Genomic DNA, 26,669 nt, shown 5'->3' with positions numbered 1-26,669 from the left:
CCAGGCACCAGGCTTGCCAAGCCATGTATTTAGTATCTTGTTCCACTTTCCCAGATGTCCTGTCTCAGGGGAATTATTTTCAGTTTACAGAGGGGGAAACTGAGGCTCAGAGAGGGAAGGGTGCTTTCGTAAGATCCTACCGCTTGGAAGGGGCAGACTGGGCTGATTCTCAGGCCCTAGTGACAGAGCTGTGGCCCTGGCCACCCCTCGTCGGTCTGGTCCTGCCTTCCCCCTCTCCGCAAGCTCACTGACTGCTACCCACACCTGGCTCACGAGGGTAGCCGGGACAGCTCCTGAGGTCAGCATTACATCCCTATTTTACAGATGAGGAAACAGAGGCTCAGAGAGAAGTCAGAGCATAGTTTCCCAGTAAGATGGATGGGGGATGGGGGATGGGGGTATGTGTATGAATGAAACCAGGAGACCCTACACCCCACCTGAGCCCAGAGTGCTGGTCCCCCACTAACAGCTGGGGACAGGTATGTGCCACTCATCTCTGACCTCCTAACAGATGCTTCCCTTCCCACTACTGTGGGCACCCTGTGGAAGGTTTGGTGGCCTTTAGCCCAGCAGAAGCCAAGACATCCTGGCTGTGCAGTTGCCATGGAAACACAAGAGGCTGCTCTGAGGGTAAGAGACCAGTCAGCCTTTCTCACCTGGCCAGTGCAAAGGGCAGACCAGGGACACAAGTCAGGGCTTCGTCAGCACCCCCCACGCACCCCACCCTGGGGCCTCAGGCCATGTGACAAAAATGGCAGTGCCACTGCTGGCATAGGAGATGGGGGCACCAGGGAGGTGGCGCTGTTTGGGCCAGAGGTGTCAGAAGTTGGCGTACAGAGCTAGGCGGGGAGAAGGACAGAAAAACCCAGAGAGGAGAGAAGCGTCAGAGGAAAAGGGACCGCAGAGGGACGGTCAGAGGAGGGAGCTGGAAGGACAAGGGGTTCCGACTGAGCTTGGACGACAGGCCTGGCTTCAAGGCAGCACTTTCCCCACAGGGATCCCCCAAACTCCCCTGCTCCCCGGAACATAAGGATGACTCCTAAGACTGAGGAGAGAAGCCGAGGCTGGGGGTGCAGTGATGGAGGGAGAGAAACGAGTCAGGGAAGAGGATGCAGATAAACACGACAAGGTGCTGGGGTGGAGGGGCGGAGGGTGAACCCAAGGTTGCCATGTAGCCAGGGCCCCCAGGCTGTGGGGGCAGAAATCCTCCCTCGACCACAGCCAGCGGCTCCTCTGGCCAGATGCCAGCCAATGGGGCTTGTCCTGTTCTAAGCATCATGTGAGTGGAACAACGCACTGCACTGCGTGCGAATGCTGAGTTTAAGTCTCATCCCTGATGCTCACTTGCTGTGTGACCTTGGAAAAAACACCTGCCCTCTCCTGGCTTCACCTTTAAGACAAAAGCAGGAGTTCAAAGTCTGGGTCTACCATTAACTAGCTGTGTGATCTTGGGTCCCTCAACCTCTCTGACCCTCAATCTCCTCATCTGAGAAATGGGTCTATTCACAGTATCTATATCTGATAAGATTGGAAGTATGTAAGTAGGTTGGGTGAGTGGATCACACCTGTAGTCTCAGCACTTTGGGAGGCCGAGGTGGAGGATCACTTGAGGCCAGGAGTTCGAGACCAGCCTGGGCAACATAGTGAGACTTTGTTTCTACAAAAAATAAGAAAAATTAGCCAGGTGTGGTGGCATGTACCTGTAGTCCTAGCTACTCGGGAGGCTGAGTTGGGAGGATCACTTGAGCCCGGGAGTTTGAGACTGCAGTGAGCTATGATCAGCAGCCTGGGCAACAGAGCGAGGCCCTATCTCTAAAAAAAAAGAAAAAAAAGGGAAGGGAAGTGGGCCCAGGCCCAGATGAGGCCTGTGCACCCTGGAGAAATTGTGCTCATCTGTTCAAAATCCCTGACTGGGGCTTTGGAGCCAGGTCAGATCTTAGGGCTCCCAGGTTGGGGTCATTTCCAAAAACAAGGTTCCAAAGCACCCTGAGGGCAGAGAGGAGTGAACCTGCACCCTAGCAGGTTTGAGGACACAGCTAGAAGCCTTTGCTGAAGTCTCTCTCTCTCTTTTTTTTTTTTTTTTGAGACAGGGTCTCATTCCACTGACTCGGCTACAGTGCAGTAGGATTATCACAGCTCACTGCAACCTTAAACTCCTGGGCTCAAGCGATCCTCCTGCCTCAGACTCTAGTAGCTGGGACTACAGGCACGCACCACCACGCCTGGCTAATTTTTCTGTGTTTGGTAAAGATGGGGTCTCACCCTTGCTCAGGCTGGCCTTGAACTCCTGGCCTCGAGCAACTGTCCCGCCTCAGCCTCCCAAAGTGCTAGGATTATAAGCGTGAGCCACGTGCCCTTGGTCTCTTTTTTTTTTTTTTTTTTTTTTTTGAGACAGAGTCTCACTTTGTTGCCCAGGCTAGAGTACCATGGCATCAGCCTAGCTCACAGCAACCTCAAACTCCTGGGCTTAAATGATCCTACTGCCTCAGCCTCCCGAGTAGCTGAGACTACAGGCATGCGCCACCATGCCCGGCTCATTTTTTCTGTATATATTTTTAGTTGTCCAGATAATTTACTTCTAATTTTAGTAGAGACGGGGTCTCGCTCAGGCTGGTCTCGAACTCCTGACCTTGAGCGATCCGTCTGCCTCGGCCTCCCAGAGGGCTAGGATTACAGGCGTGAGCCACTGCGCCCGGCCAATTCTGCATTCTATTCCAAAATAGTCCTTTTTAAATTTTATGATGAAAGTACCCCACTTGATTCCCCAGGGCAACCTCGTACACTGGTATGAAAAGCCCAAATATAAAAATGAAGCATGAAACCTCAAGAGTGGATAAGCTGACCTTGAGAGAGTGGGTGGAGAAAGGCCCGAGCCTTCCAGAACAACAGCTGGAGAGAAGGGGGTGTGGGGGAACCAAATATACACAGCCCCAGTAACGGGCTGGACAGGCTACCCACTGTTCCCATTCATTCATTAGTTTGTTCACTTAGTCTTTTTACAGATATTTGTGTGCCCACGACATGCCAGCACTGTTCTGGGCAGATGCAGCAGGACACAAAGCAGACAAAATCCTTGCTCTCACGGAACTTTTTCTGCTAGTAAGAGGAGACAGAGTAAATAAGTAAAACACGGAGCACGTTAGGCTGTGGTAAGTGCTGAGGGGAACCATTCCATAGCGAAGGGGACAGAAAATGGGAGGTGGGGGCAATTTTCAACAGGTGGCCAGGGAAGGCCTCTCTGAGAAAGGACATTTGAGTAAAGACTCAAAGGACATGAGGCTGCTCTGCACACGTTTTCTCATTTGGTTTTCACAACTGTGGGTGGTGATGATGTCTCTTGTTTACAGATGAGAGAAGTGAGTCTCAAAGAGGTAAAATGATCTACTTAAGGCCACCTAGAAAATACCTGGGAGATTAGGACAGGGCACGAGACGGAACCCAGGCCCAGCAGCTCCCACCCAGGGAGGGACGTTAGGAGTGGCCCTGCCCACCCCTCCCCTGGCCCCGGCAGACGTCACCAATTGATCTAACCCAACATACCTCTCTCCCTCTACAAAGCCAGGTTTCCAAATCCTCGGAACAATCACTACCAATCAACAGTGGCTGGCACAAGCTCCCTGCAGGCGGTGGGAAGGCCCACGGGGGGCTTAGGAGATGAGGACAGAGGGAGGGACCTTCCAGGGCATGAGGAGGACTTTGCCACCTCTCTACTATACACCTCCTTAACCCCGTCAGGTTTAAGGGCAGTAAGGGGTAGAATGAATCTGCAGCCCCCTGCCCCAGGAGGGTGCTGGGTGGGAAGAGGAAGGGGACGGGGGTCTGTCCCCAAGGGCGAGACCATCCATCAGTGCTGCACTGACACTCCGCCGCTCAGCCCGGGGTGACCCTAATGGCAGTCAGACTGCGGTTTACTGACTTAACCAGGTCGGGCTGCCTCACCGTGGGTAGCCCTTGGCTCGCTCTGTCCGTGGCTACAGAGCTTCTCAGAGCCGAGAAACAAGAGTGGGGAGGACCAAGAGGGACTCTCCCCACCCTCACCCCTTTCTTCCCTTCTTCCCACATAAAGAGAAACATTTCAGCGCTGAAGAAATGACTCATTTTCCCCGGAGAGAGCCTGGGCTGGGCTGAGTCAGGCTGGAGGAGCCCATGGGTCACTAAACCCACCCCCTGCTCTGGCTGAGATGGGTCTGGGCCCCAGGAAGGCAGGGGACAAACGGAGGCGGAGGTGGCAGAGACAAGTGGCTAAGGGAGTGAGCGGCCTTTCCTTCTCCAACCTCGAGCGTCACTGGGTGTCACCCGGCACTGCTCAAATGGAACCTGACGGAGAAGAAAAATTCCTCTGGACTTTCCTGGCGAGTTTTATGGCTGACTCACTGCCACCTGGGGACAGCAAGAAAACTCACAAATCACCCAAGAAGGAAAAAACGGTTCTCATTAAGCAATCTCTTCAATGGAGGGATCAGAGATCACCAGGAGAAACGCTCACATACCTTTTGTTCCAGGTTTTGTTCTCTAAGGAAACACCTGACACAGTAGATGGGGTTGGAATTGGTTGCAAAGTGCAATTTTTTGTGCTGAATTCATTTTCTTCATTAGCTGACACTAAACACTTAGAGATGTGTCCCTGCTGACCACAGGAACAATAAGCCGGCTCCAGGACCACCACCCCGGCCCAGGAAGGTTTATTTGTCTGTTTCCCACCCCTTCCCTAGCTCAGCAATTCGAGGGGCCCCTCCCTCCTCCACGTACCTTTCCCTGAGCATTGCTGAGGGCAGGTACCCGAGGCAGCCTGGGTCTCTGCCCTCAAGGGCTCCCCCGCCAGTGCAGAGAAGCAACAGTCACAGTTGAAGGGCGTGAGTGCCCGGAGGACAGAACAGTGCCAGCTCCTCATCTAGCTCAGAACTAGCTTCCAGTTGCCAGAAGGGGTACCACCTGCTGCCTGTGTCCCCCCCAGAGAGGGTACCACCTGCTGCCTGCGTCTCTCCCGGAAAGGGGTACCACCTGCTGCCTGTGTCCCCCCCAGAGAGGGTACCACCTGCTGCCTGTGTCCCCCCACCCCAGAGAGGGTACCACCTGCTGCCTGTGTCCCCCCCAGAGAAGGTACCACCTGCTGCTGCCTGTGTCCCTCCCACCCCAGAGAGGGTACCACCTGCTGCTGCCTGTGTCCCCCTGAAAGGGTTCCACCTGCTCCCTTCCAGAGTGGCCCCCATAACCTCCCCTCTTTGCTGCATGTGGCCTTTCTGAGCCACAAGGAAAACATCTTCATCTTGAAGCTGGATGGTCCTCAGGGGCCTGCAGAAACGGACAGTGAAGTCAGCCAGAATCTTGGCTCCACAACTTCTCAGCTCCGTGGCTTTGGCCGAGGCATGAAGACTCCCCTAGCCTCAGCTTTCTCATCTGTTAAATGGGGAAATAATAGGACCCATGTCTTTAGAGTTGACTTGGGTATGAAATGCCATCAATGCATTCGTTGCTTAGCACAGGGCTGGGCTCAAAGTTAGTGCTCAATAAACTGTGGCTCCCACCTCCTGCTCCACGGAACAGACACGTAACAGGTAAGAGAAGAATGAGAACGGGTGGCACATAACATAAGGGGCCCAGGTTACTGTCCCAATGTCAGCCAGAGCTCAAGAGGACCCTGGCTTCTCCACGAGGCCAGCAGTGGCTTTTCCACCCACCTCGTGTCGGAACTTGCTGCCGGATTTCCCTAGTGCAGTGATTGCCATAACTGAGCTCCCTACGGTGGGGAGGGCGCTTCTCTGACTTGTCCTAAACTCGCCTCACCCTGACCCAACGGGGTGTGGGCACCAGGAGGCTGGGCCTGTACTTTCCATCGTGTTTCCTGCCCCTTCTCAGCCCCCCTTGTTCTGCCACCCCATGTTCTCAGCTGACAATAGCTGCTTCCCAGGCTCAGCTGCCACAGAGCACAGGCTCCCTGAGCAAAAATCCCCCAAGGGAGAGGCAGGGGAGGCACAGGGGAGGGCTGGGGAGCAGGGCAAGTGCCTTGCTTAAGCGCTTACTATGATTCCCAAGGAGAAGAAGGGGCCTGAGGAGTGAGTAGGTCCTAGAACCTGACGAGAAAAAGGGAGGGCCTGAACCCCCAAGAGAGACCCAAATCCTAAGGAAAAAGGGGGCTTAGATGCAGGGCAATGAGATATGTAATAGGAGAGTTATGGCTGTCTTGGATCCCAGGAGAGGGATATGCTGGTCTAGGGTAGGGAGATGGATCTGCAGAGCTAAGAATTCGTTTAACTGGGCCGGGCGTGGTGGCTCACGCCTGTAATCCTAGCACTCTGGGAGGCCAAGGCGGGCGGATCACTCGAGGTCAGGAGTTCGAGACCAGCCTGAGCAAGAGTGAGACCCCGTCTCTACTAAAAATAGAAACAAATTATCCGGCCAACTAAAAATATATATACAAAAAAATTAGCCGGGCATGGTGGCGCATGCCTGTAGTCCCAGCTACTCGGGAGGCTGAGGCAGTGGGATTGCTTAAGCCCAGGAGTTTGAGGTTGCTGTGAGCTAGGCTGATGCCATGGCACTCACTTTATCCCGGGCAACAGAGCGAGATTCTGCCTCAAAAAAAAAAAAAAAAAGAATTCGTTTAACTGAACACCTCAGAGGTCTTATTTGCCAAACAGACGTAACTAGGGGAAGAAAAAGGCAATCTGAACATGGCAGCCAACAGTCTCCAGTTCAAGAGTTTGGAGGAGACTGGTACAGTGGCTCATACCTGTAATCCCAACACTTTGGGGGGGCCAACGTGGAAGGATCACTTGAGGACAGGAGTTCAAGACCAGCCTGGGCAACACAGCAAGACCCCATCTCTAAACAAATTTTAAAAATAAAACAATTAGCTGGGTGCAGTGACACATGCCTGCAGTCCCAGCTACTTGGGAGGCTGAGGCAGGAGGATCACTTGTGCCCAGGAGTTCAAGATTGTAGTGAGCTGTGATTGCACCATTGTACTCTAGCCTGAGTGACAGAGTGAGTGAGACCCTGTCTTAAAAAAAAAAAAAAAAAGTTTGGAAGAGGAAACAGAGGTCAGAAATCAGGCCCCAGCAGAGGCCCAGGCTTTGGCCCTGCATCCCCCCTCTCTCTGCATGGCAGAGGCATCTCCCCACACTTGGAAGCCCACCCTTCCCCACCTCCCAGTGAGGGCTGTTTGTGCACAGTGGCTCCGGCCCCGACCCCCACTTCTGTGGAACTCTGTCAAAGCCTGGGAGAGGGCAGGGTCCTGAGGGCCCTGGTCTCTCCAGGATCGCAGAGGTCACAGGGAAAGAATTTTGAGGTCAGAGCACTGCCCTCCCAGTTAGGTGCTTCAAAGCATCCCACTCTCTTGAAGCGGCTACACTCAGCAGGGGGAAGGGGCGACAACTGGGAGGAGGTGCAGCCACCGGAGGCCTGGAGGAGGGACTCTGCAAAAGCAGCTGCCAGTAATCTGGCCCCCACAGTCACAGTTTTGCTAGAAGGTTCTGGGACGTATCTGGGCTCTAATGCTTGGGCTGTGTGACACCTTCCCGGGCCCTATGCACTCATTTGTCAAACAATGGGCTGGATCCCCTACCCCACCCCAATCAATCACAAGCCCTGTCAACTTCACTCAATATCTCTGTCTGCCTCTCCCTCAACACCACCACCAACCAACACTACTACCACCAACCAGCCTGGGCTGCACTGAGCCACCGCTGTCCTCTGACTCCATTCCTGCCCCTCCCCCGAGACCATCGCCACTCAGCAGCCCCAAGTGCATTTAATAAAAGGCAAGTCGGATCCTGTTACCTCTCTGCTGACACCCCTACCAGAGCCAGGTGAACCCTCCACCCTGCATGTTATACATTTTTGCCTTTTCTTCCTTTGAGGGCTTAAATGGGGCCTTTTGGTACAGAAGAAAATAAAACCTAAAGTTTCTATTGAAAACATACAAACAGCCCCTTGTGGCTTCCCATTGCTCAGCTTCACCCCTGCTCTCCACTCCAGCTACACAGAACATGCTATAGGTCGTGCACCTCAGGGCCTTTGCACATGCTGGTCCCCCGGCCCTAGGATCTTTTTCTCTCCATCTCTTTACTTAGTTAAGGCTTAACATGTCCTTCAGATCTCTTCTCCAATGTGTCTTCCTCAGGGATGTCTCCCCTGTCCCTGCTCTCTGCCTGGGACGGCTCCTCTGATACAAGCTCACACAGTACCTTGCTCATATTTGGAGCTCTGTACAATTATCCAAGACCATGTCTGTCTGTGCACCATTCTATACCTTGTGCCTGGCACAGAGTGGGTGTTCAATAAATGATAGTTACTGCCACCATTAATCATCCCACATTTACCTACAGCAGTGGTTGGTAGATGTCTCCAAGAATCTCTGTGTGGGAGCGTGCAGAAGAGGCAGCATGGGACCCTCGGAAGAACACTGTCCTCAGAGGTAGAGGAATCTAAGCGTTAACCCCGGCTCTGCCACCATATGCTGTTTGGGCACATTGCCTAACCTCCCTGAACCTCAGTTTCCTTGTTCTATTGATCTGAAGATTAAATCAATGCTTTAGACACACTTTTTACAATGTCTTCATCACTACTCATGGAAATCTCTTTCAAGACTCTCCACTTCCCTCCACATTGACTTCACCCACCAGGCAAAGTTCTGATGACTGAAATGGCAAAATAAAATGCCCAGGAGAGTGCTGGGCCCAGGGCAGACGTGTAATAAATCAGGATTTCCAAAGCATGTTCTGTGGCTCACCAGCGTCAGAATCAGGGAGTCTGCTGGAAATGTGGGTTCCTGGTCCCCACTCCCAACTTGCTGAGTGACAATTTCTAGGATGAGGGCAATGAAATCTGCATTTGTAACCAGCATCCCTGGTGATTCTCACGCACACTCCAGGTGAGAAGCGCTACAATCTATGCAATCTTACGTTTGTTACCACTAACTTGCAGTTCCTGGGTGTCCTGATTACAAGCACAGAGGTTTTCCTGGAACAGGGTGAAAGCACCTGTCACCAGAAAGGCAAATGGCCCATCATAACCTATTCTTCCTAGTGGCTTAAAAACATGAGCACCAGCCTTGGAGTCAGACTGATCAAGGTGAAATTCCAGTCCCTTGACTTACTTGCTTAGCCGTGTGACCTTAGACACGTGGCTCAACCTCTGTGAGTCACCTTCCTCATGTTTAAAATGGCAATATATGACCTCTACCTGCCAGGGTTGTTGGAATGATCTGAGTAGGTGCCTTACACAAAGCACAGCTCATGTGCTCAAGGAAAACGGTTGAGAAACAAAACAAGACATGCTTCACCGTCTCCCTGTGCCTCCTCGCTGCCACAGGCACTGGGGGAGGAATGTGTGTGTCCTCAGAACACCACAAGTCCTGGCCATTTAAGAGAGACAGAGACCCTCCTTGCAAGGCTGGTCACCTACCACCCTCCCCCACCACCAAAAAAGGCGGGGGGGAGCAGGGAGTGCAGAGAGTGGAGTTTGTAAGGAACAGAAGCAGGAGTTGGATGGGAAAATGGCTGGACCGTTGTCCAGGGCTTGCACTGAGTAACCCAGATCCCAGAGTGTCACATATCCCAAGGTCAGGCCTTGTAAGGCAGCAGAGCCGAGTGTGCCATTGTGGGTGAGAACACAGACTCTGGACCTAGACTGTTCAGGTTTAAATCCTGGCTCTGCCACTACTGGCTCTGCCTGGCTGGCAAACTCCTACTCAACCTTCAAGACCCAACTCAAACATCATCTCCCTGGGCCAAGTTAGTCATCCATTCCTCTGGGCCTTCATACTCACCAAACACTATTCAGCAAGTTACCCGCTGGCTTGTCTATCTCTCCCACAGGCCTGGGAGTTCCTGGAGGGCACGACACCCCCATGACTGGCATGGAAGATGCATTCAGCAAATGTTGGTTCAATCTGAATCCTAACCTTTCAGCCTCCTGACTTCCCCCCTCTCCCCATTAAATGCTCCCTGATCTTTGTTCCTCTTCCTGATTCAGGCCCTTTATTTTCTAGGGCTTGAACTTCCAGATGCCATTTCTCAGAGGTCTTTACCTACTCATTCCAGAGCTGATGCTGCCAGGAGGCTATACAGAAAGTCCTAATGTTAATTTCTTCACCTTTACTGGCTCCAAAGGACTCCACGGAGGAGAAGCCCTCCGAGTCCAGGGGACTGCCTGGTGGCGAGCACCGTGGGGAGAAGTCGGTTACAGAGGAAGCACCGCAGCCTTGTGGTTAAGAACTTGGACTCCAGAGACAAACTGCCCAGGTTCAGATTTGGCTTTGCCACTTACTGACTGAGAGATATTTCCTCTCTGTGCCTCAGTTTTCCCATCTATAAAATAGGAAGAATGATGATAAATACCTCTTGAGTAGAATTGAGGATTAAGTGAATTTACGACATACAACATGTAACACCGTGTATGCCCAGCACATAGCAAACGCCCAATAAACACCATTGTTATGGCATTACCGCTAAGACTGGTAAAACTATAGGCAGGAGAGAACAAAAGCGTTACTGAAAAAAACCCTAATGTAGCCACAAGTTAGTAATACATAATTTCCCCCCAAGGAATCATCAAGTGTCATCAATGCCAGCAAGTCTTCCCTGAAGCAACCTGCTGGCCCTGGGCTGGTCATCTCCTAATAGTACCAGGGCCCTCCTGCCTCCCTTTCCTCCAGGGACTGAGAGCTTGCTAAGGGTGGTGGTGCACAGCAGGGCTGTGGGATGAGTCTGCCAAATAGATACCCGGGCTCACAATGTGACCCTCGTCCTTTATCAAGGCCCTGAGAAGTCTTTCCGGGAAGGCCCGTGTCACTGGGAAACCAACTCTCCAATGCCCGTGGCCCAAATCCCTCCTTGCCAGGTGTTGAAAAGGCAGGGGCTCTGCTCCTGCAGAACTGTGTCTATTAATAAATCAGTTAACATTTATTAGGCACTTGCTGTATGACAGGCACTGATCCTAGAGCTTTACAAGACTCCCATTCTTATTTAAGCCACTCCGTGTAAGTTTGGTGCTGTCATTATTCCCATTTTAATTACACAGAAACAGAGCTAAGGATTAAGAAATTTGCCTGAGGCTGCTCAAGCAACTGGCAGAGCTGGGAGGCAAACCCAGGCAGGCTGGGCCAGAGCTTGAGCTTTTGATCCGTGTTAGTGCAGGGATCGAGCAGAGAGAGAGGGAGATGGATTGGCTGACTGATTTCAGTCCAGAGCAGTCTGGAACACACAACGGGGGTGGTGGCTCACCACGGGGGATGGTCAGGGAAGATTCTGGGAACAGCTATGGAAAGAGGGATAGGCCAACGGGTTGGGACACGTGTCAATATTGTTATTAGTGCCCTCCACTTCTTTGAGTAGGGCAACAAATATGCACCACGCATGGTCTGAATGTATCTTCTCTCATTTAATAATTTGTAATCACCATGGGAGGCAGTTGTTATCCCCACTTCACAGATGGGAAAACTCGAGGCTCAGAGAGGAAAACTCACCTACTAAAAGGTCCTTTAGGCCGGGCGCGGTGGCTCACGCCTGTAATCCTAGCACTCTGGGAGGCCGAGGCAGGTGGATCGCTTGAGGTGAGGAGTTCGAGACCAGCCTCAGCAAGAGCAAGACCCCGTCTCTACTAAAAATAGAAAGAAATTATATGGCCAACTAAACATCTATATAGAAAAAATTAGCCAGGCATGGTGGCACATGCCTGTAGTCCCAGCTACTCGGGAGGCTGAGGCAGTAGGATCGCTTAAGCCGAGGAGTCTGAGGTTGCTGTGAGCTAGGCTGACGCCACGGCACTCATTCTAGCCTGGGCAACAAAGCGAGACTCTGTCTCAAAATAAATAAATAAATAAATAAAAAGGTCCTTTACACCAAATAAGTGGTGGATCCAGGGTTCAAGCTCAAATTGATCCCATGGCTCCTGGTCTTACCCACTAGGTCACATTGCACAAATAGGCATTGGTGGGTGCACGGCAGGGAGCCAATGCAGATGGTGGGGACCCCCCAGTTTTCCACCCTGGGCCTGTCTGCCCCCCACTCCATTTGGGCTGAAGGCAGATAGTACAGCTCCAGCCCACCTGAGCCGAGTGTGTGTGTGTGTGTGTGTGTGTGTGTGTGTGTGTGTGTGTGTGTGTGTGTGTGTGTGTGTGTGTGTGTGTGTGTGTGCTGGGGTGGTGCTGGCAATGAAAGTCCTGGCTAAAGGGTCTCCCAACTTTAACAGGGCAATAAAATGCACAAGTAGCAGAGAGATAGGCCAAGGACAGGAACTTCCTCCCCTCCCTAACTGTGTTCATCAGAAAGCAGCTGTGAGAGTGAGCACACAGTCATTCTTTCCAGCACTTCACAAGGCTTCGAATGACAGATCCACAGAGCAACAGCAGCTCCCACCTCCTAAGTGCCTACTATGTGCACCGTCCTAGGAGCATTACAACCTGACATAAATTACTCACCACTTTGAGGAAGGTGTTGCCATTATCCCATTTCACGGAGGAGAAAACTGAGGCTCAGAGATGGTCACTCACCGAAGGTCACCCAGCTGGGACTAAGTGACAGAGCTGGGACTAGAAGCCACGTCTGTCTGCCTCCAAAGCCTACATCCCAACCAGAAAGTGTGCTGGAATAGGAGTTCAGAGATCAGGGTCTAAGTCCTGCCCTCTAACTCACTGTGTGGTCTCAGGCAAGTCTCTTTCCCTTTCTGAGCCTTTGTGCCCTGTGAGGAAGTTGGTCTGGTTGACATCTAAGTCCCACCTTCTGCGACTCTGTGAACTCTCCTTCCTTCCCCCTCCCGCCCACCACCCCGGAAGCCCAGCAGGATGTCGAGTAACCACCCACTGCACACTCAGGGCAAAGGAAGATGAAGTACGGCCTTCCCTTTCTGTCTTTTGTCCCATACCACCCTGGGACACCCGGGAACCACAAAGCCACAGGATTCCCTCCAGCCCGGCCGTGGGAGCAGTGGCCCAGAGGGCAGAGGGCTGGGCACCCCTTGCGGCCATCACTTCCTCCGCCCTCACTTCTCCGCAGGGTGTGCGGAAGTGGGAGAGGCAGGCTTCAGCTCTGTGCCCTCTGGCCCCTTTTCCCTGGGTCCCCAGGGGCTGGGATGGTGGGAATGGGTCACTTTGGGAGAATCCCAAGCTCACCCTGGAAGGCTGAGGTCAAGTGGAGGCTTAAGACAAGTCTGGTTTGGCTCCAAAAGCAACCTGTGCCTACTATGTCCTGCTGCCAGGAATGTCTCGAAGCACCTGGAATGTCTGTCTATTTCTCTCCTCTCCCTGAAGTAGCTGCTAAAATCCCAGATCCTGGTGAAACCTAAGCCTCCTCTCCCGCAGGACAGGTGAACGCACAGGCCCACTCACCTCTCACCTGCACGGCCTCCGTACTACGGCCCACACGCTGCACAGCAGCCAGGGCCTGTCCTGACATAAACCAAACCACGTCAGCCCCCTCTGTGGGCCCTCCGCGGGCTTCCCATCACTCTTAGAACAAAATACCAACCCCGACACAGAAGGCCCCATGTGACCTGCCCCTCCAGCCCTTTCCCCCGGCTGCCTCTGCCCAGCCATGCCAGCTTCTTGCCACTCATAACATGCCAAGCTCCTGGTCCCTGTCCCAGGCCCTTTGCATATGCTGTTCCTTCTGCTCAGAACTCTCTTTTATTACTTGTTTGCCCAGCTGCCCCTCCTCAACCCTCAGGTCTCAGCTCGGATGTCACCTGCTCCCTGGCCACCACTCTAGCACAGCCTCTGCCCCCCTCTACCACATCTGCCTATTTTCTCCTTTCTTCTCCCTGAAGAGATCTTTCTGGTTGGTGGGTTTGCCTGTTTGGTCTCCGGCTTCCTCCCCTAGAATACAGCTCTTTAAGGGCAGGGATATGGCTGCCCCCTTCACTTCTGTCCCCACAATGAGGTGGGACCTCATTTGGTCCTCACAACCCTACAGATGAGGATGCTGGTGCTCAGAGAGGTGGAGTGAGTTGCCCAAAGTCACAGAGCCAGGGAGTAGTAGGATTTAGACCCTCTGCCAGCCTCTCACCCAGGGAGGACTGGCTCACAATGAGGCGCTTAGGGAGGGTACTCATGTTCCTAAATGGTCCTTCTGCAGAGAAACGGGCCAGCTGGGGCTCCTGAGTGTGGCAGCTGCAGGCACAGATCAGCAGGAGCACGTGGCTCCCAAAGGAGGACGACCACCAGAAACTGGCGAGCTGCAGAAGCTTCAATCCACCCAGTGGTTTGCAGAAGGGGAAAGTGAGGACCAGGGAGAGGAAGGGACTTGCCTAAGGTCACACAGCCCATCAGCAGTAGACCCCTGTGGACTGGGGTCTCCAGAGCTGGGACCTCTTCCCTACCCTGAAGAACACCTGATGAAGCCCAAAGCCCAGAGTCTGGGCAGAAGGCCAGCCCAGAGCTGCCAGGCCCTGAGGGAAGGGGAGGCAACAGAGTGGATCCAAGGCATCAAGACAAAGAAAGGACTCAAATTCCTTCCTTCTTTCAAATAACATTCAAGGCCCAGTACAGTGGCTCACGCCTGTAATCCTAGCACTTTGGGAGGCTGAGCTGGGAGGACTGCTTGAGCCCAGGATTTTGAGACCAGCCTGGGCAACAGTGAAACCTCATCTCTACAAAAAATAAAAAATGAGCTGGGCATGGTGACGCTCGTGCCTATTGTCCCAGCTACTCAGGAGGCTGAGGTAGAAGGATTCCTTGAGCCCAGGAGTTTGAGGTTGCAGTGAGCTAGGCTGATGCCATGGGACTCTAGCCTGGGTGACAGAGCAAGACCCTGTCTCAAACAAACAAACAAACAAACAATAACAACAAAAAGACATTCACTGAGAGCCCCCTCTAGGCCAGGCCTTGGGCCCGTTGGCAAAGAAGTAGATGATACCTCTGAAGATGGAATGCTCAACTTGGAGGACTTGTGTGGCAGTTTCTATGAAAGTTAAACATGCGGCCGGGCGCAGTGGCTCACTCCTGTAATCCTAGCATTCTGGCTTGCGACTGCCACACTCAGGCGAAGGCAGGACGATCGCTTAAGGTCAGGAGTTCAAAACCAGCCTGAGTAAGAGCGAGATCTCATCTTACTAGAAATAGAAAAAAAATTAGCTGGGCAACTAAAAATAGGAAAAAAAATTAGCCAGACATGGTGGCACATGCCTGTAGTCCCATCTAGTTGGGAGGCTGAGGCAGGAGAATCGCTTGAGCCCAGGAGTTTGAGGTTGCTGTGAGCTAGGCTGACGCCACGGCACTCTAGCCCGGATGACACAGCGAGACTCTGTCTCGGAAAAAAAAAAAGAAAGAAAGAAAGAACGTTATACACACATGCACCCTCTCACCCAGCAGGTGCATCCTAGGTACGTGCCCAAGAGGAACAAGTGCTTAGGTCTGCAAGGAGGAAACTCACACAAGATGTCACAGCAGCCTCAAACTGGAATCAACCCAGATGTTGTCCACAGACATTCACACGGGACATTTACACGTACATCCACCCAGTGCAACACGACTCGGCCTAGAAAGGAGCAGATGCTGGTATAGGTACCGTGAACGAACCTCAGAAACACTCAGCGTTGGCTGAAGCTGAAGGAACCAGGCACGGGAGTACACTTGCAGGAATCCACACAGATAAAGTTCAAAACCAGGAGAAATAGAGGGACAACAGAAAGCACCTCAGTGCCCGCCTGCTGCAGGGGGTTGAAGGAGGGGGCACATGGGAACTGTGGAAATGTTTTATGTTTTGATCCAGGTGATACATAGGTGTGTCCATTTGTAAACAGTCAGCTGTACAAGATGTGTACGTGATTTTCAAAACTGTACAATCTCTGCCCTCAGGAAGTCCACAGACTGGCACCCAGCGTCTTCATCACAGCAATCGTGACAGTAACAGCAGCTGATATCGATGACACCCCCTGTGTGTGCTAGCATGAGTTGGGATCACTTGAAACAGAATCTCATTCAAGTCTTCCAATACTATACAGAACAGGCCCCAGTAGCTCCATATCAGAGACCAGGAAAATAAAGCTCAGAGAGGTGACATACTGTCCAAAGTGACACAGACGAAAGGGATGGATCCAAGTTTGAACCTGGGCCCATGGGTCTCCAAGGCCCACCCGCTGCACAGGCAGCCCCCACTTCCCCACACTGCCTGTTCACACTTGGCACCTCGAGGGGGCCAGCCCCACCCCGCATGCCCTCCTCTCCAGGGCTGGAACAGCTCATCTGTGTACTGGACTCGGAGCGTCTGGAAAAGGCTGCTGAGGAAATGAGTCCTTCCTCCCATTCCCGCCCCTTCACCCTCCCTCATCCCTCTCACGGTCACATATCTCTGAGGTCATTTCAGCGCTGGCCCTCCGCCCGGCAAGAAGGAACGCCACAGGCCCGGCAGCTATCGTGTGTGCACGGTGTTGACCAAGGGGCTTTCTCAACCCCCGAACTCCCACCGCCCGGCCTGTGACCCCAGAGTATCAGGAGGGCTTGAGGTTACAGTCCCCTCCCTTGGCTACAGTTTCCAAGTGACACAACCCAGTGTCTGGATTCAGAGAATGATAAAACGCTTATTAGGAAAAACAACCACCACCACGGTCGTTTATTCAGGTCTTGTTTTGTGCCAAGAGCCATGCTGAGTGAGCGGCGAGTGCTAGCTCCTTACTGCTCAGCAAGCAGCCTCCACGGCAGGTACCACGAGGGTCTCACTTCACAGATGAAGAAACCAAAGCTCAAAGGGGCTAAGGGACTTGCCCAAGTCTCACAGTGAGGAAGTGGTGGGGTGAGGATTCAAACCCAGGTTTGCACAACTTCGAGTCTGTGCTCTGAACAGAGCATCATGCTTGTCATCCTACATGTCACTGCTGAAAACGGCCCTGGAGTGGATCTGTTTCAGCTGTGTCATTATACAGATGGGAAGACTGAAGCCCAGGAGGGGAGAGTATCTTGTTCAGGGCCACACAAAGGGTTAGTGGCAGAGCTTGGGCTGGAAGCCACGTCTTCACCCTGGGCCTTGCTTTCAACGAGTAGACCAGAGCCTCGCGGAGCAGGCCATGTGCACCTGGATGGGCAGCTCTGGGAGGCAGGCAGGGAGGTGAGAGACTCTGGTTCCAGCAGAAGTAAATATTGACATGACTGTGTTTACACTGTAACCCTACCCTGCCTGGCTGTCTCCACAGGCCCGCCCTCCTGCCTCCCAGCCAAGCAGGCAAAGCAGTGTGCGGGGAAGAGGATGACAAGAGGAGGCTCCGGGGCCAGGGGCTGCTCTCCCTGCTCGCAGGGCCATGTGGCCCAGAAAGCCTGGGACATCTTCAGTCATGGGGCCACTGGAGCCCTAGGCTGGGGGCCTGGGCAGTGCCAGGCAGGGAGCGGCTGTTGTCTGAGCTGGGGAGATGGGGGTCTGGGCTGGGAGTCACAAGGCCTGGATTCAAGTTCTCGTTCTGCCACTAATTGTCAGTGAGATCCAAGAACAGCCAGTGTATGGGGAGGAAAAGGCCTTACTGACTGTCAAGTGCTTGCACAGGTGAAAGATAATCAGCATTTCAGCCTCCTTGTGTCCTGCCCCAATCAGCTCCCAATGCCTCTAGCTACTGGCTCCACTCTATCCCTGTCCTGGGGGGCTTTTCCGGGAAGGCCAAGTGTCTGCTAAATTGAGTGGCAGCTTGGAACTGAAGCCAGAACCTTGCAGAATCAGGAGGTTGATGCCTAGTTCCAGTCCCTTGTTCCCCAAGTGACCTCAGCTTTTACTGCTCTAAAATAGGGGCATCCACACTCCCTGGGGTTGCGTGAAGAGCAGAGACAACATTCATGTGTAGGCACACAGTAGATGCTCATTTTGCCCCTCAGTCTTCCCACCTATAACCGAGGGGCTTTGAATTAGATAGTTCTTAATCCCCTTCTAACACAAGCACTCTGTAGTTTCAAGAAGGTGCGGCAGCCAGGCCCAGCTCCTTTCCTGGGCCCCAGATCCTTAACGTGACCACTACTGAGCGCCCCTGCCCCTGGCCACCACCTAAGCATCGCCCACTGTGCCCCACGTGAGCTCACTCCTGCAGGCAGCGTGCTTTGTGCGTCTCGCACATGCTGCCCCTCTACCCAGACTCTCTTTCCGGTACCACTCATCCTGCAGGCCACATCTTTAATGTCATGTCCTCAGGGAGCCTTTTCTGATCCCCGGGCCATGTTCCCCTATCTACTCCCACAGCACCCCGTGTGTCTCCTTGGCAACAGTAATTGTGCTTGTAATTTCCTGCTCTGCCCACCATCCATGAGAGTGCGGAGGAGAGACTGGCCGGTCCCATCAGCACTGACCACAGCCCCAGTGCCTCACAGACTTGTTTGGTGAATGAATGAATGAATGAATGAAGCACACTGACTATGGCAGGGAGAAAAAAAGAGAGAGAAAAAAATTGAGCAGAAGCACAAAAAGTTGTAAACATTTGCTCATGGCTCCTCCCTCGCCGCAGATGTCAAAGTGTGGACTTTGGCCAAACTGGTTATGTCTCAGCTAATGCCCCGAATGCTCTGCTGAGCCCACCTCTGTGGTTCTCTCACTCCTCAAATCCTGTTTCTCCCCTGGCAGGGCCTGGTCTCTCCAGTTCTGTCTGGGAAACTGTATTTATTCTTTAACAAAAGGTAACAACATCCTTGTGTACCAAAAAAAACGTAGCAATGCAAAGGAGCAGCCCAGTTACCAGCACAGGTGCTGGCTCTCCAGGGAAAGGTTCCCACTGTGCTCTGGGAACTCCATCCTGCCTGGCTGGGAGGCTCCGGAGTGGCCTGGGGCATGTGGCTAGCCTCCTATCTTCAAACAATAACACTTTCCCTCACATTCTTAATAGTTTCCGCAGGGTTTCTACATCCATTGTAGCAACATCCTGAGAAGCAGAGCAAATCTGTCCCACTTGGTAGCCAAGGGGGCACAGAGAGGGAGAATGGCTGACCCTAGGTCACAAAGCAAGTTGGTGGTACCTCCAGGATTCAAGCCCAGGCCCTGGACCCTGTCTTCAACTCAACCACTCTGCAGTAAAGAGGATTCCCAGCCCTTAGCCGTGGCCCAAACTCAGCCCCCAGCTTGGAATGTGAAGGAACATTCTCAAGGCGCCACACAGCAGACTGGGAATGCTGGGTTGGGCCTCCTTTCCCCAACCTGTCTGCCTGGTTAACCCTCCAAACATCCAGGAGGTCTGTGCCTGTTCTGGCACTATCTCGCTCTGTGACCCTGGGCAACCTCCTTCACCTCTCTGTGCTTCCTGCTGGGTGGTTTAAGGACAAGTGGAGGCAGGAGATATAAAAAGGCTCCTCACAACCCTTACCCTACAGCCTGCGGGGCGAGGGTCCACTTGAGGCCTTTAAGAACAGTGCTGACTCCCTGCCAAGGGGTTAGAGACCTGGGTGGGGAGCTGGGGACCAAACGGATTCAGGAGGACAACAGGAAACAAACAACATGCTCTCCAAAGAGCCCATTAGGAACCCAGAGCCAGGGGAAACTCGGCCACACTGGGAGGAACGCTGCATTTGTTTAAAACCCACAGAGCAGGAGATCCAGGGAATAAACACCTTATCAGTCCTGAATCACCACCCCCTCAGGAATGACAGCACACGAACCAGCTTTTAGGGGAAACCAAAATGACAGGCGCCGAGGAGGCCTGACGTCAGCCTCTACCCCACTCATGCGCCGTGGGTCCCCGACCACAGCGCCTTCCTCCGCCTGCCTTAAGCCTTTACTCTCTGGCCCCGGCAACTTCCTTGCCCACTTTCTCTCCTCTTTCCTTGCTCCCATACCCAGGTACCAGGCCAGCCCCATTCTGGGCTTCTGAGCATTTCCTGTGCTCTCACAGCTCTGGTCCACTGTCACACAGGTCCCCCTACCTGGGACATTCTTTCCAGTTCAGTGCCACCTGTTCAATGCAGCTTTCTCTCACGTCTCCAGCCAGAAGGGAGCCCTTGCCTGGCACGATATCTCTACCTCTCCTAAAGGCATGCCACCTGGCCTGAGGACCACTGCAGACACTAATGGGCTCGTGGAAGCTCCCTTAACACAGTGTTTATGTTTATTGTGTTTCCTCCCTTGCACAAGGTTTGGCATATAGTAAGTGTTCGATAAATTTTTATTGAATGACAAACAAATGATTCTCTAAGTATCACTGTCCCCTTCTTCTCCCCATGATAATATAAACTTTAATCCTTCTTCCAGACTAGGTTAGCTGTTAGGTACAGCTGCTTTACTGGAGCTCAAGGTTGTAAAAGAAAGGAAACTGAGCTGTATTCAAGTAAAGCACTCTCACTTGGTTATCTCGCTCCTGGGAGATAAGACCTATCATCTCATCTCACAGATGAGGAAACTCAAACTCAGGGCTGATGCTGCAACCCGACCAAAGTCCCTGTGGGGAAGTGGAGGAGCTGGGCTTTGAACCCAAATCTATCTGATGCCAAAGCCTGGGGTCTCCCTGATGGGCCAGGAGGCTGCTCAGGTTGTAAGGCTCCATATAGTGTCACCAAGGCAGCGTGGGGACTCCTCTTTTTGGTGGTTTTTAAAGAGGAAACAGTTTTCTTTCTGAGTAACTTAGGTCAAGTGGGGCTGAGAGGCAGGGTGGATGATACAACCTTCAATTCTCATCTCCTTTTGTTGCCCATATACTGAGACTTTAAATCAAGTGCTGGTCCACAGGTGGTGTCCTCCCTGCCACTGCAACTGTCCAGGTAGGGTGTTCCAGGGGAGATTCCTAACCAAGGAGGTGGGCTGAGTCCAAGGTGGTCTCTAGGCACCTTCGGGTGTAGAAGTACATCATAACTTCACTGCTACTGACTCCAGAGAGGCAAGAGGTGGGGCATCAGGGAGGAGAAGAGAGGGGACGTGGAGGGGACAGGACGAGAGGTTGTAAGAAGATTCCAGCTCTGTCCAGAGCAGGGTTTGGTCCTGGGGAGTCGCCGGGGGACCCTTCAGCTTATAGGCGGTCTGTCCTGCTCCCACTGGTCCCCCCAGACTTGGCAGTGGCATCACAGAGAAGTGGAGGTGGCTGCGTTCCTGGGACTGGCCACCACAGTCACGGCACATTGCCCTCCTCAGGACCAACAAGGGGACTTGCACCCACTTCACAAGGCGCAGAACAGGACTGGGGGCAGACTGGGCAGTGGGGAGGGAGTTGACCATGGGGAAAGAAGCCAAAGAGAAGTAGGTGGCCTTCATCTTGTGATGAGGAGGCAATCACCAGCCCCCGGAGAGGGAAATGATGGGCCTTGGCTCTTGGGCTCCAGAGACAACACGTCCCTCTGGACAGCCCTCAAGAAGCCCAGCCTGGATCAAATGGATTTCTCTTTGGGGGCTTCAGAGACCCTCATGAAATCCTCCTCCCCTTCTCCCCTTCTCTCTGGTGCCATCCCAGTCAGCACTCGGGCCTCAACAAACCCCTCCTCTGAGGAGCCATTACTAGGAGATGCTGGAGAGACAGGATCACTGGACTCAGGGCCCCCAAGTGTCCCCTGGTCTCTGACAGTCTTGGACCTGGCTGCTCAGCCACCACCTCCACCCCTTAGGCCACAGGGCATCAGCAGTCCCAGAGAGCCCCTACAGCGCCCTCGGAATGCGCTGGTCGCAGCCACCCACGATTCCCCAGGTGGAGCCCCAGACCGACCTCGGCGACCTCGGCGTCCCGGGACACGCAGGTCCAGCTGGATCAAGACCCATCAGGATCACCGCCACCTGCGAACCCGACCTAGCCCGGCTGCCCAGGCTCTCCAAGTCAAGCTGAGTCCAGGGACTTCTGGACACCCCAAATGTCCCCAAACCGAACTGGCCACACTGAGCCCCTCACATCCAGCCCCGGCCAGTTGCCCACAGCCAAGCTCCGCGCGGTCGGGCCGCCCCCGACGGAACCGGGCGCAGCGCCACCCGGAGAGCCGAGCCCTGCCCAGGCGCCCCCAGACTCCGCGCCTTGCGAGAGCCGGGCGGGGGCCGCCGCTGCAGCCAGCGCCCAGCCCCCCGCGAGCTGGGCCGACCCGGGGACACCCGCGGCGCCACCGCCCGGGACCGTCGAGGCTGGACTGGACCGCCGGGCCGGGCGCGGCACTCACCATAGCTCGCGTGCTCCGCTCCGGCCCCGCGTTGCTCCCCGCGCCCCGCGCCCGGCAGGCGGCTCCCGGCTCGGGCTAGGGCTCCGCTCCGCGCTGCTCGGACGGCGCGGCTGGCTGGCCCCGGCGGCGCGCTCGGCTCCCCGCGGGCGAGCGCGCGGCTCCAGCGCCCAGTCCCGGGGGGGCGGGCCCACCGCAGGGCCAATGGCAGGGCGCGGAGGCCCGGGCCGGGCGGCGCAGCCAATCGCGTCTGGAGGCCCGACTGCCCCCGCCCCCGCGGGCTCCTTAACCCTTGGCGCGCCGGGCGCTGGAGGCCCGGGCTTCGTGGGGTCCCCGGAGGGCTGGCGCGGTCTGAGCCTTCCGCTTGGGGTGCGCGCTCCAGACCTCGCCGGGACCGGCTTCGCGGGCAGGTGGAGCCGGAGTGGCTCAGCTGTGTCCAGTGCGGGGTGCTGGGAGCCTCGGCGACCTTTGTCTCCTGTCTGGCGCCTGCACTGGAGTGTGACCCAGGGCGCTGCAGCTGCGTGCGTGTTTGTGTGTGTGTGTGTGTGTGTGTGTGTGTGTGTGTGTGTGTGTGTGTGAGAGAGAGAGAGAGAGAGAGAGAGAGAGAGAGAGAGAGAGGAGGGAGGAGAGAGACATAAACGGGGGGGGGGAGGGGTGAATTCCGCATGCCTGTGTGTTTATGTGTGAAAGAAAAACAGACTGACTATATTTGAGGTTTGTTACTGCGTGTGTGTGTGTGTGTGTGTGTGTGTGAGAGAGAGAGAGAGAGAGAGACAGAGACAGAGAGAGAGAGAGAGAGAGGAGGGAGGAGAGAGACATAAACGGGGGGGGGAGGGGTGAATTCCGCATGCCTGTGTGTTTATGTGTGAAAGAAAAACAGACTGACTATATTTGAGGTTTGTTACTGCGTGTGTGTGTGTGTGTGTGTGTGTGTGTGAGAGAGAGAGAGAGAGAGAGAGATGCGAGGCGAGGGAAGGAGATGGGAGGGAAGCACAAGGAGCCATGGCTCTCCCTGCATGTGCCTTTGCATGTCCAGGAGAGAAACTTGCTACATGTATGTTGCATAAGTGCGAGTAAAGGAGGAAGGAACAGAAAATGGTGTATGTCAGTATATTTGTATGATGTGTGGGCTGTACATTTGGGTCCTGTCGTGCATGTGCGTGCATGTTGGTGTGGTAGAAAGAGACTCTGTGTTCCTGTTGTAAACAAGTAGAGAACAAATCTCTGTGGCTTTGTGGTGTAGTTTGTACCTGTGTATGCATGCACACAAGAGAGGGACGCAACTATGATTTGGTACAACTTTGTATGTCGCCCAATTTTCTTTTTTTATTATTTGTATGAAGGGGGGGGGGAGTTGTGAGGAGGGGTGCTCAGTTTCCTTGTTTGTTTTTGTTGAGACAGAGTCTGACTCTGCTGCCCTGGGTAGAGTACCATGGGGTCATTGTAGCTCACTGCAACCTCCAACTCCTGGGCTCTAGGCGATCCTTCTGCCTCCGCCTCCCAGGTAGCTGGGACTAGAGGCGCAAGCAGCAACACCCAGCTGGGTTTTTTAAATTTCTTTTTGGTAGAGACTAGGTCTCACTCTTGTTCAGGCTGGTCTCCAACTCCTGAGATCCAGTGATCTGCCTTGGCCTCCCAGAGTGCTAGCATTACAGGAGTGAGCCACCGTGCTGGGCCTGTAGCCCAATTTTCAAGAAAGAGTGATAAAAGCATTGTGTGTGGTAAAATTGTATATGTTTGTGTGACATTGTTGTGTGACTTTTGTGATCATCTGTATTTGTATTATGCTGAGAAAGAGAAACTAATGTTTAGGGAACGTATATATTCAGGAGAGAGAAAGATATCCCAGAAGAGTTGGGATTTGGGCTTTGAAGGATGTCTAAGGGTTCATGAGGCCAAAAGGAAAGACCTAGGGAATCTTGCCTGCTAGCCATGTGGGGAGAGAGGGTTGAATTGGTTGGGTGCCAAGGAGACCTCAGGGAAGGAGAGAGAGAGAGAGAACCTACTACCAGTAGACAAGAGGAGGAGCAGCTGGCAGCCACCCCTGCCCAGGAGCTGGCCCAGAGTGAGCCTGGGCATGTGGGGGAGAGAAGGTCTAGGCACACAGAGTCATGTTCCAAAGGGGACCATCTGTTCCTGGGCAGAGTGTCTGGGAATCCGCAGGGCTCTGTGGAAACAGCTATCTGCGCTGCCCTCTCATTTGGCAGCATGCTGAATTCTTCAATGTGGAAGGAAGGACATAGGGGCCAGGCCCGTGAACATGTTGAGTGTAGCAGTTGGGAAACATGTTCAAGAGGGGAGGGTCAGGCCATGTCCTGAAAGTGACCAGACCCGAAGGCCCAGACCCTCTCTTCTTCCTGGGTAACTTATACTGGTAGCTGCCCCTGGCTTGGTTTCAGGTTCCTGACCATTCCTTAGTGTCTTCCTGGGAATCATAGCCTGGTACCTGGAGAGACATCTGGAGTTCCAGGGAGACACAAAAATGGAATCTAGTTATCCTGGGTGTTCGTAAGAGCTAAGGTACTGGGGAGGGGAAAGGTGTTTGTGAAAAATCATCAAGCAGTCTCCTTAAGATCTGTGTGTTTTCTCGGTTACACTCCAATGATAAAGTCCAAAAAGTAAAAGAAAGGTTGGATATTATGAACACACTTTATTCACTCATACAATGAGCATTCTGGAATGCTCTATTAGTGAGGCAGGAACTGGGCTGAGTACTGAGGATATGGCAATGAACAAGGTGTGGTCCTGGCTCCATGAAGAAAACAGATGAGAAGGGTTGTGGCTTTGTTGCTTCTGAAATGGGTGCATTGGTGGGGGGTGGGGGTAGCTTACTCACGGGGCTGGCAGCAGAACTGGGACTAGAACCAGGGCCTCCCAATGTGACGTCTGGGTCCCTCCCATTCCACCAGGCTGCTCTGGAAGAGGCAGCCCCTGGTCTTATGCTGCTCAAGGGAAAGTAAGTGACAAGGCTTGCTGCCAACTCTGACCGTTACTTCCAACTCCTTAGGAATCCTCCGGGATCCCTCCTCCAAACAGCTTTCTGGGAACAGCCAGCCATAATAAATGTTGAGCATTTATCATGTGCCAGACACTGTGATAGGTGCTATGTGGTATTTAATATTATCTTAGTGATTCTGACAATACTATATGGTAGATGCTATGATTTCCACACTATTCTCGTATTGCCGGTGGGAAAACTCAATGTTCAGAGAGGGAAAGTGATGTGTCCAAGGCGGCACAGCTAGTTTGAGGAGATTTGCCCTTTTGCTGGCATGCTGCTGCTTCTGTTGGCATTTATGGGCTCACTGTGCGCTCTGACAGAGACATGGGCAGCTGTGTTGCAGGAGAGCATGTTTCCTTTGTTAGATTTCTGGAGATTGGACGAGATTTGGAGGGGTGCTTCCCTTAAATACTCAAATCTCTGGGCACAACGTTTCCTCAGTCTGAGCATCAGGGCACAAACTGGCAGAAAATCCTGCTTAAACTGGCCAGAACAAAACAGAAGGAACATTTTTGTCTATGTAACTACAAAGTACAGGGGGAGAGCTAGCTGTAGGCAGGGCTCCATGAGGAGCTTGGATGAAGTCATAAGGATTCAGTCTCCTTCACTCCATCTCTTGACTCTTCCCTCTCTGCTGGCCTCGTTTTTTTTGGCAGGCTCTCTCATGATGACAAGCTACCTGCCGGCAGCAGCAGGCTCACATGCTACTCTCTCAGCAACTCACACAGAAGCAGGGACTGGCTTTTCCCTACGGTTCCAACAACATTCCCCAGACTGAGTCTCATTGGCTCTCACTGAAACGTGTATCAATTCCTCGGCCAATCACTGTGGCCGAAGGTTCTGATTGGCTAGACCAGAGGGAGCCCCTCAGAGGTACCTGGCATTCTAGTTTAGCTGTGGGTTACTAAGCCATCCAGCCTTAGGACTCGCCAGGATCCAAAAGGAATCTCCCAGAATTTTTGGAAGGGCTTACTTTTCAGAGGCTTTCAATATATGGCAACCACTATTATTGGTATTATCCTTCCTCCGCTTTGCCTCTGTCATCATCTTGCACAGAGTGGATATTTGGTTATGTCCAGTGCACAGAAGGTGCCCGAAGAATCATTTTTGGTTGGCTGATTTCTTTCTTTGTTTTGAACTAGTGCCACATGCCAAGTCAGATGGACGTTGGACAAACTGGGCAGCCCACAGGCATGCAGAAAGAATGAGACGCATTATAAGAGCTTTTTAATTTTTAATTTTGTTTTGTCTTGATAACTGAACTGAAATTACAACCTAGGACTCCTGGGGAAATCACCAGGCTCTCCAGGAACAGACACCAGCCTGTCCAAGAAGATATAGTCACAAGGACATCAGAGAGAGCCCAGGAAGAGACTGGCAGGGGAGGGGGCACCACACTCAAACCCTGCAGGGAGAGCCGGGTTGCAAGCAGGCAGAGCTTGTCAAAACCAATGAGGCCATTCCTGACTCATCCTACCCTGCAGAGAAGTAGCCAGGATCTGCTGCGCCCCCCAACTCTGGGCCTGATGTGAAACAGGGGACCAGGATGTTGTGCCTGACCCCCCTCTAGCTCCTTGAGCCACCAACTACTCTGACTGAATTGGGCAGTTGAGTTTCAGTGAAGGACTGAAGCCCATTAAGTCCAACCATAGC

General features: G+C 53.3%; 1 protein-coding gene across 1 annotated transcript in view; it reads right to left on the bottom strand.

The window, feature by feature from the left end:
* The window catches only part of ECE1 (endothelin converting enzyme 1), a 102,745-nt gene extending 80,555 nt beyond the window's left edge, over positions 1-22,190 (bottom strand). The window contains exon 1 of the mRNA XM_045548491.1: positions 22,019-22,190. Within this exon, the coding sequence (XP_045404447.1) occupies positions 22,019-22,021 (3 nt within the window). The 5' untranslated portion in view covers positions 22,022-22,190. The remainder of the gene's footprint in view (positions 1-22,018) is intronic.
* Positions 22,191-26,669: the final 4,479 nt, after the last annotated feature.

Source organism: Lemur catta, chromosome 3 (genome assembly GCF_020740605.2).
Source record: "Lemur catta isolate mLemCat1 chromosome 3, mLemCat1.pri, whole genome shotgun sequence".
Classification (NCBI taxonomy): domain Eukaryota; kingdom Metazoa; phylum Chordata; class Mammalia; order Primates; family Lemuridae; genus Lemur; species Lemur catta.
Note: the sequence above shows the minus strand (reverse complement) of the source record. Positions and strands in the feature narration are given on the sequence as shown.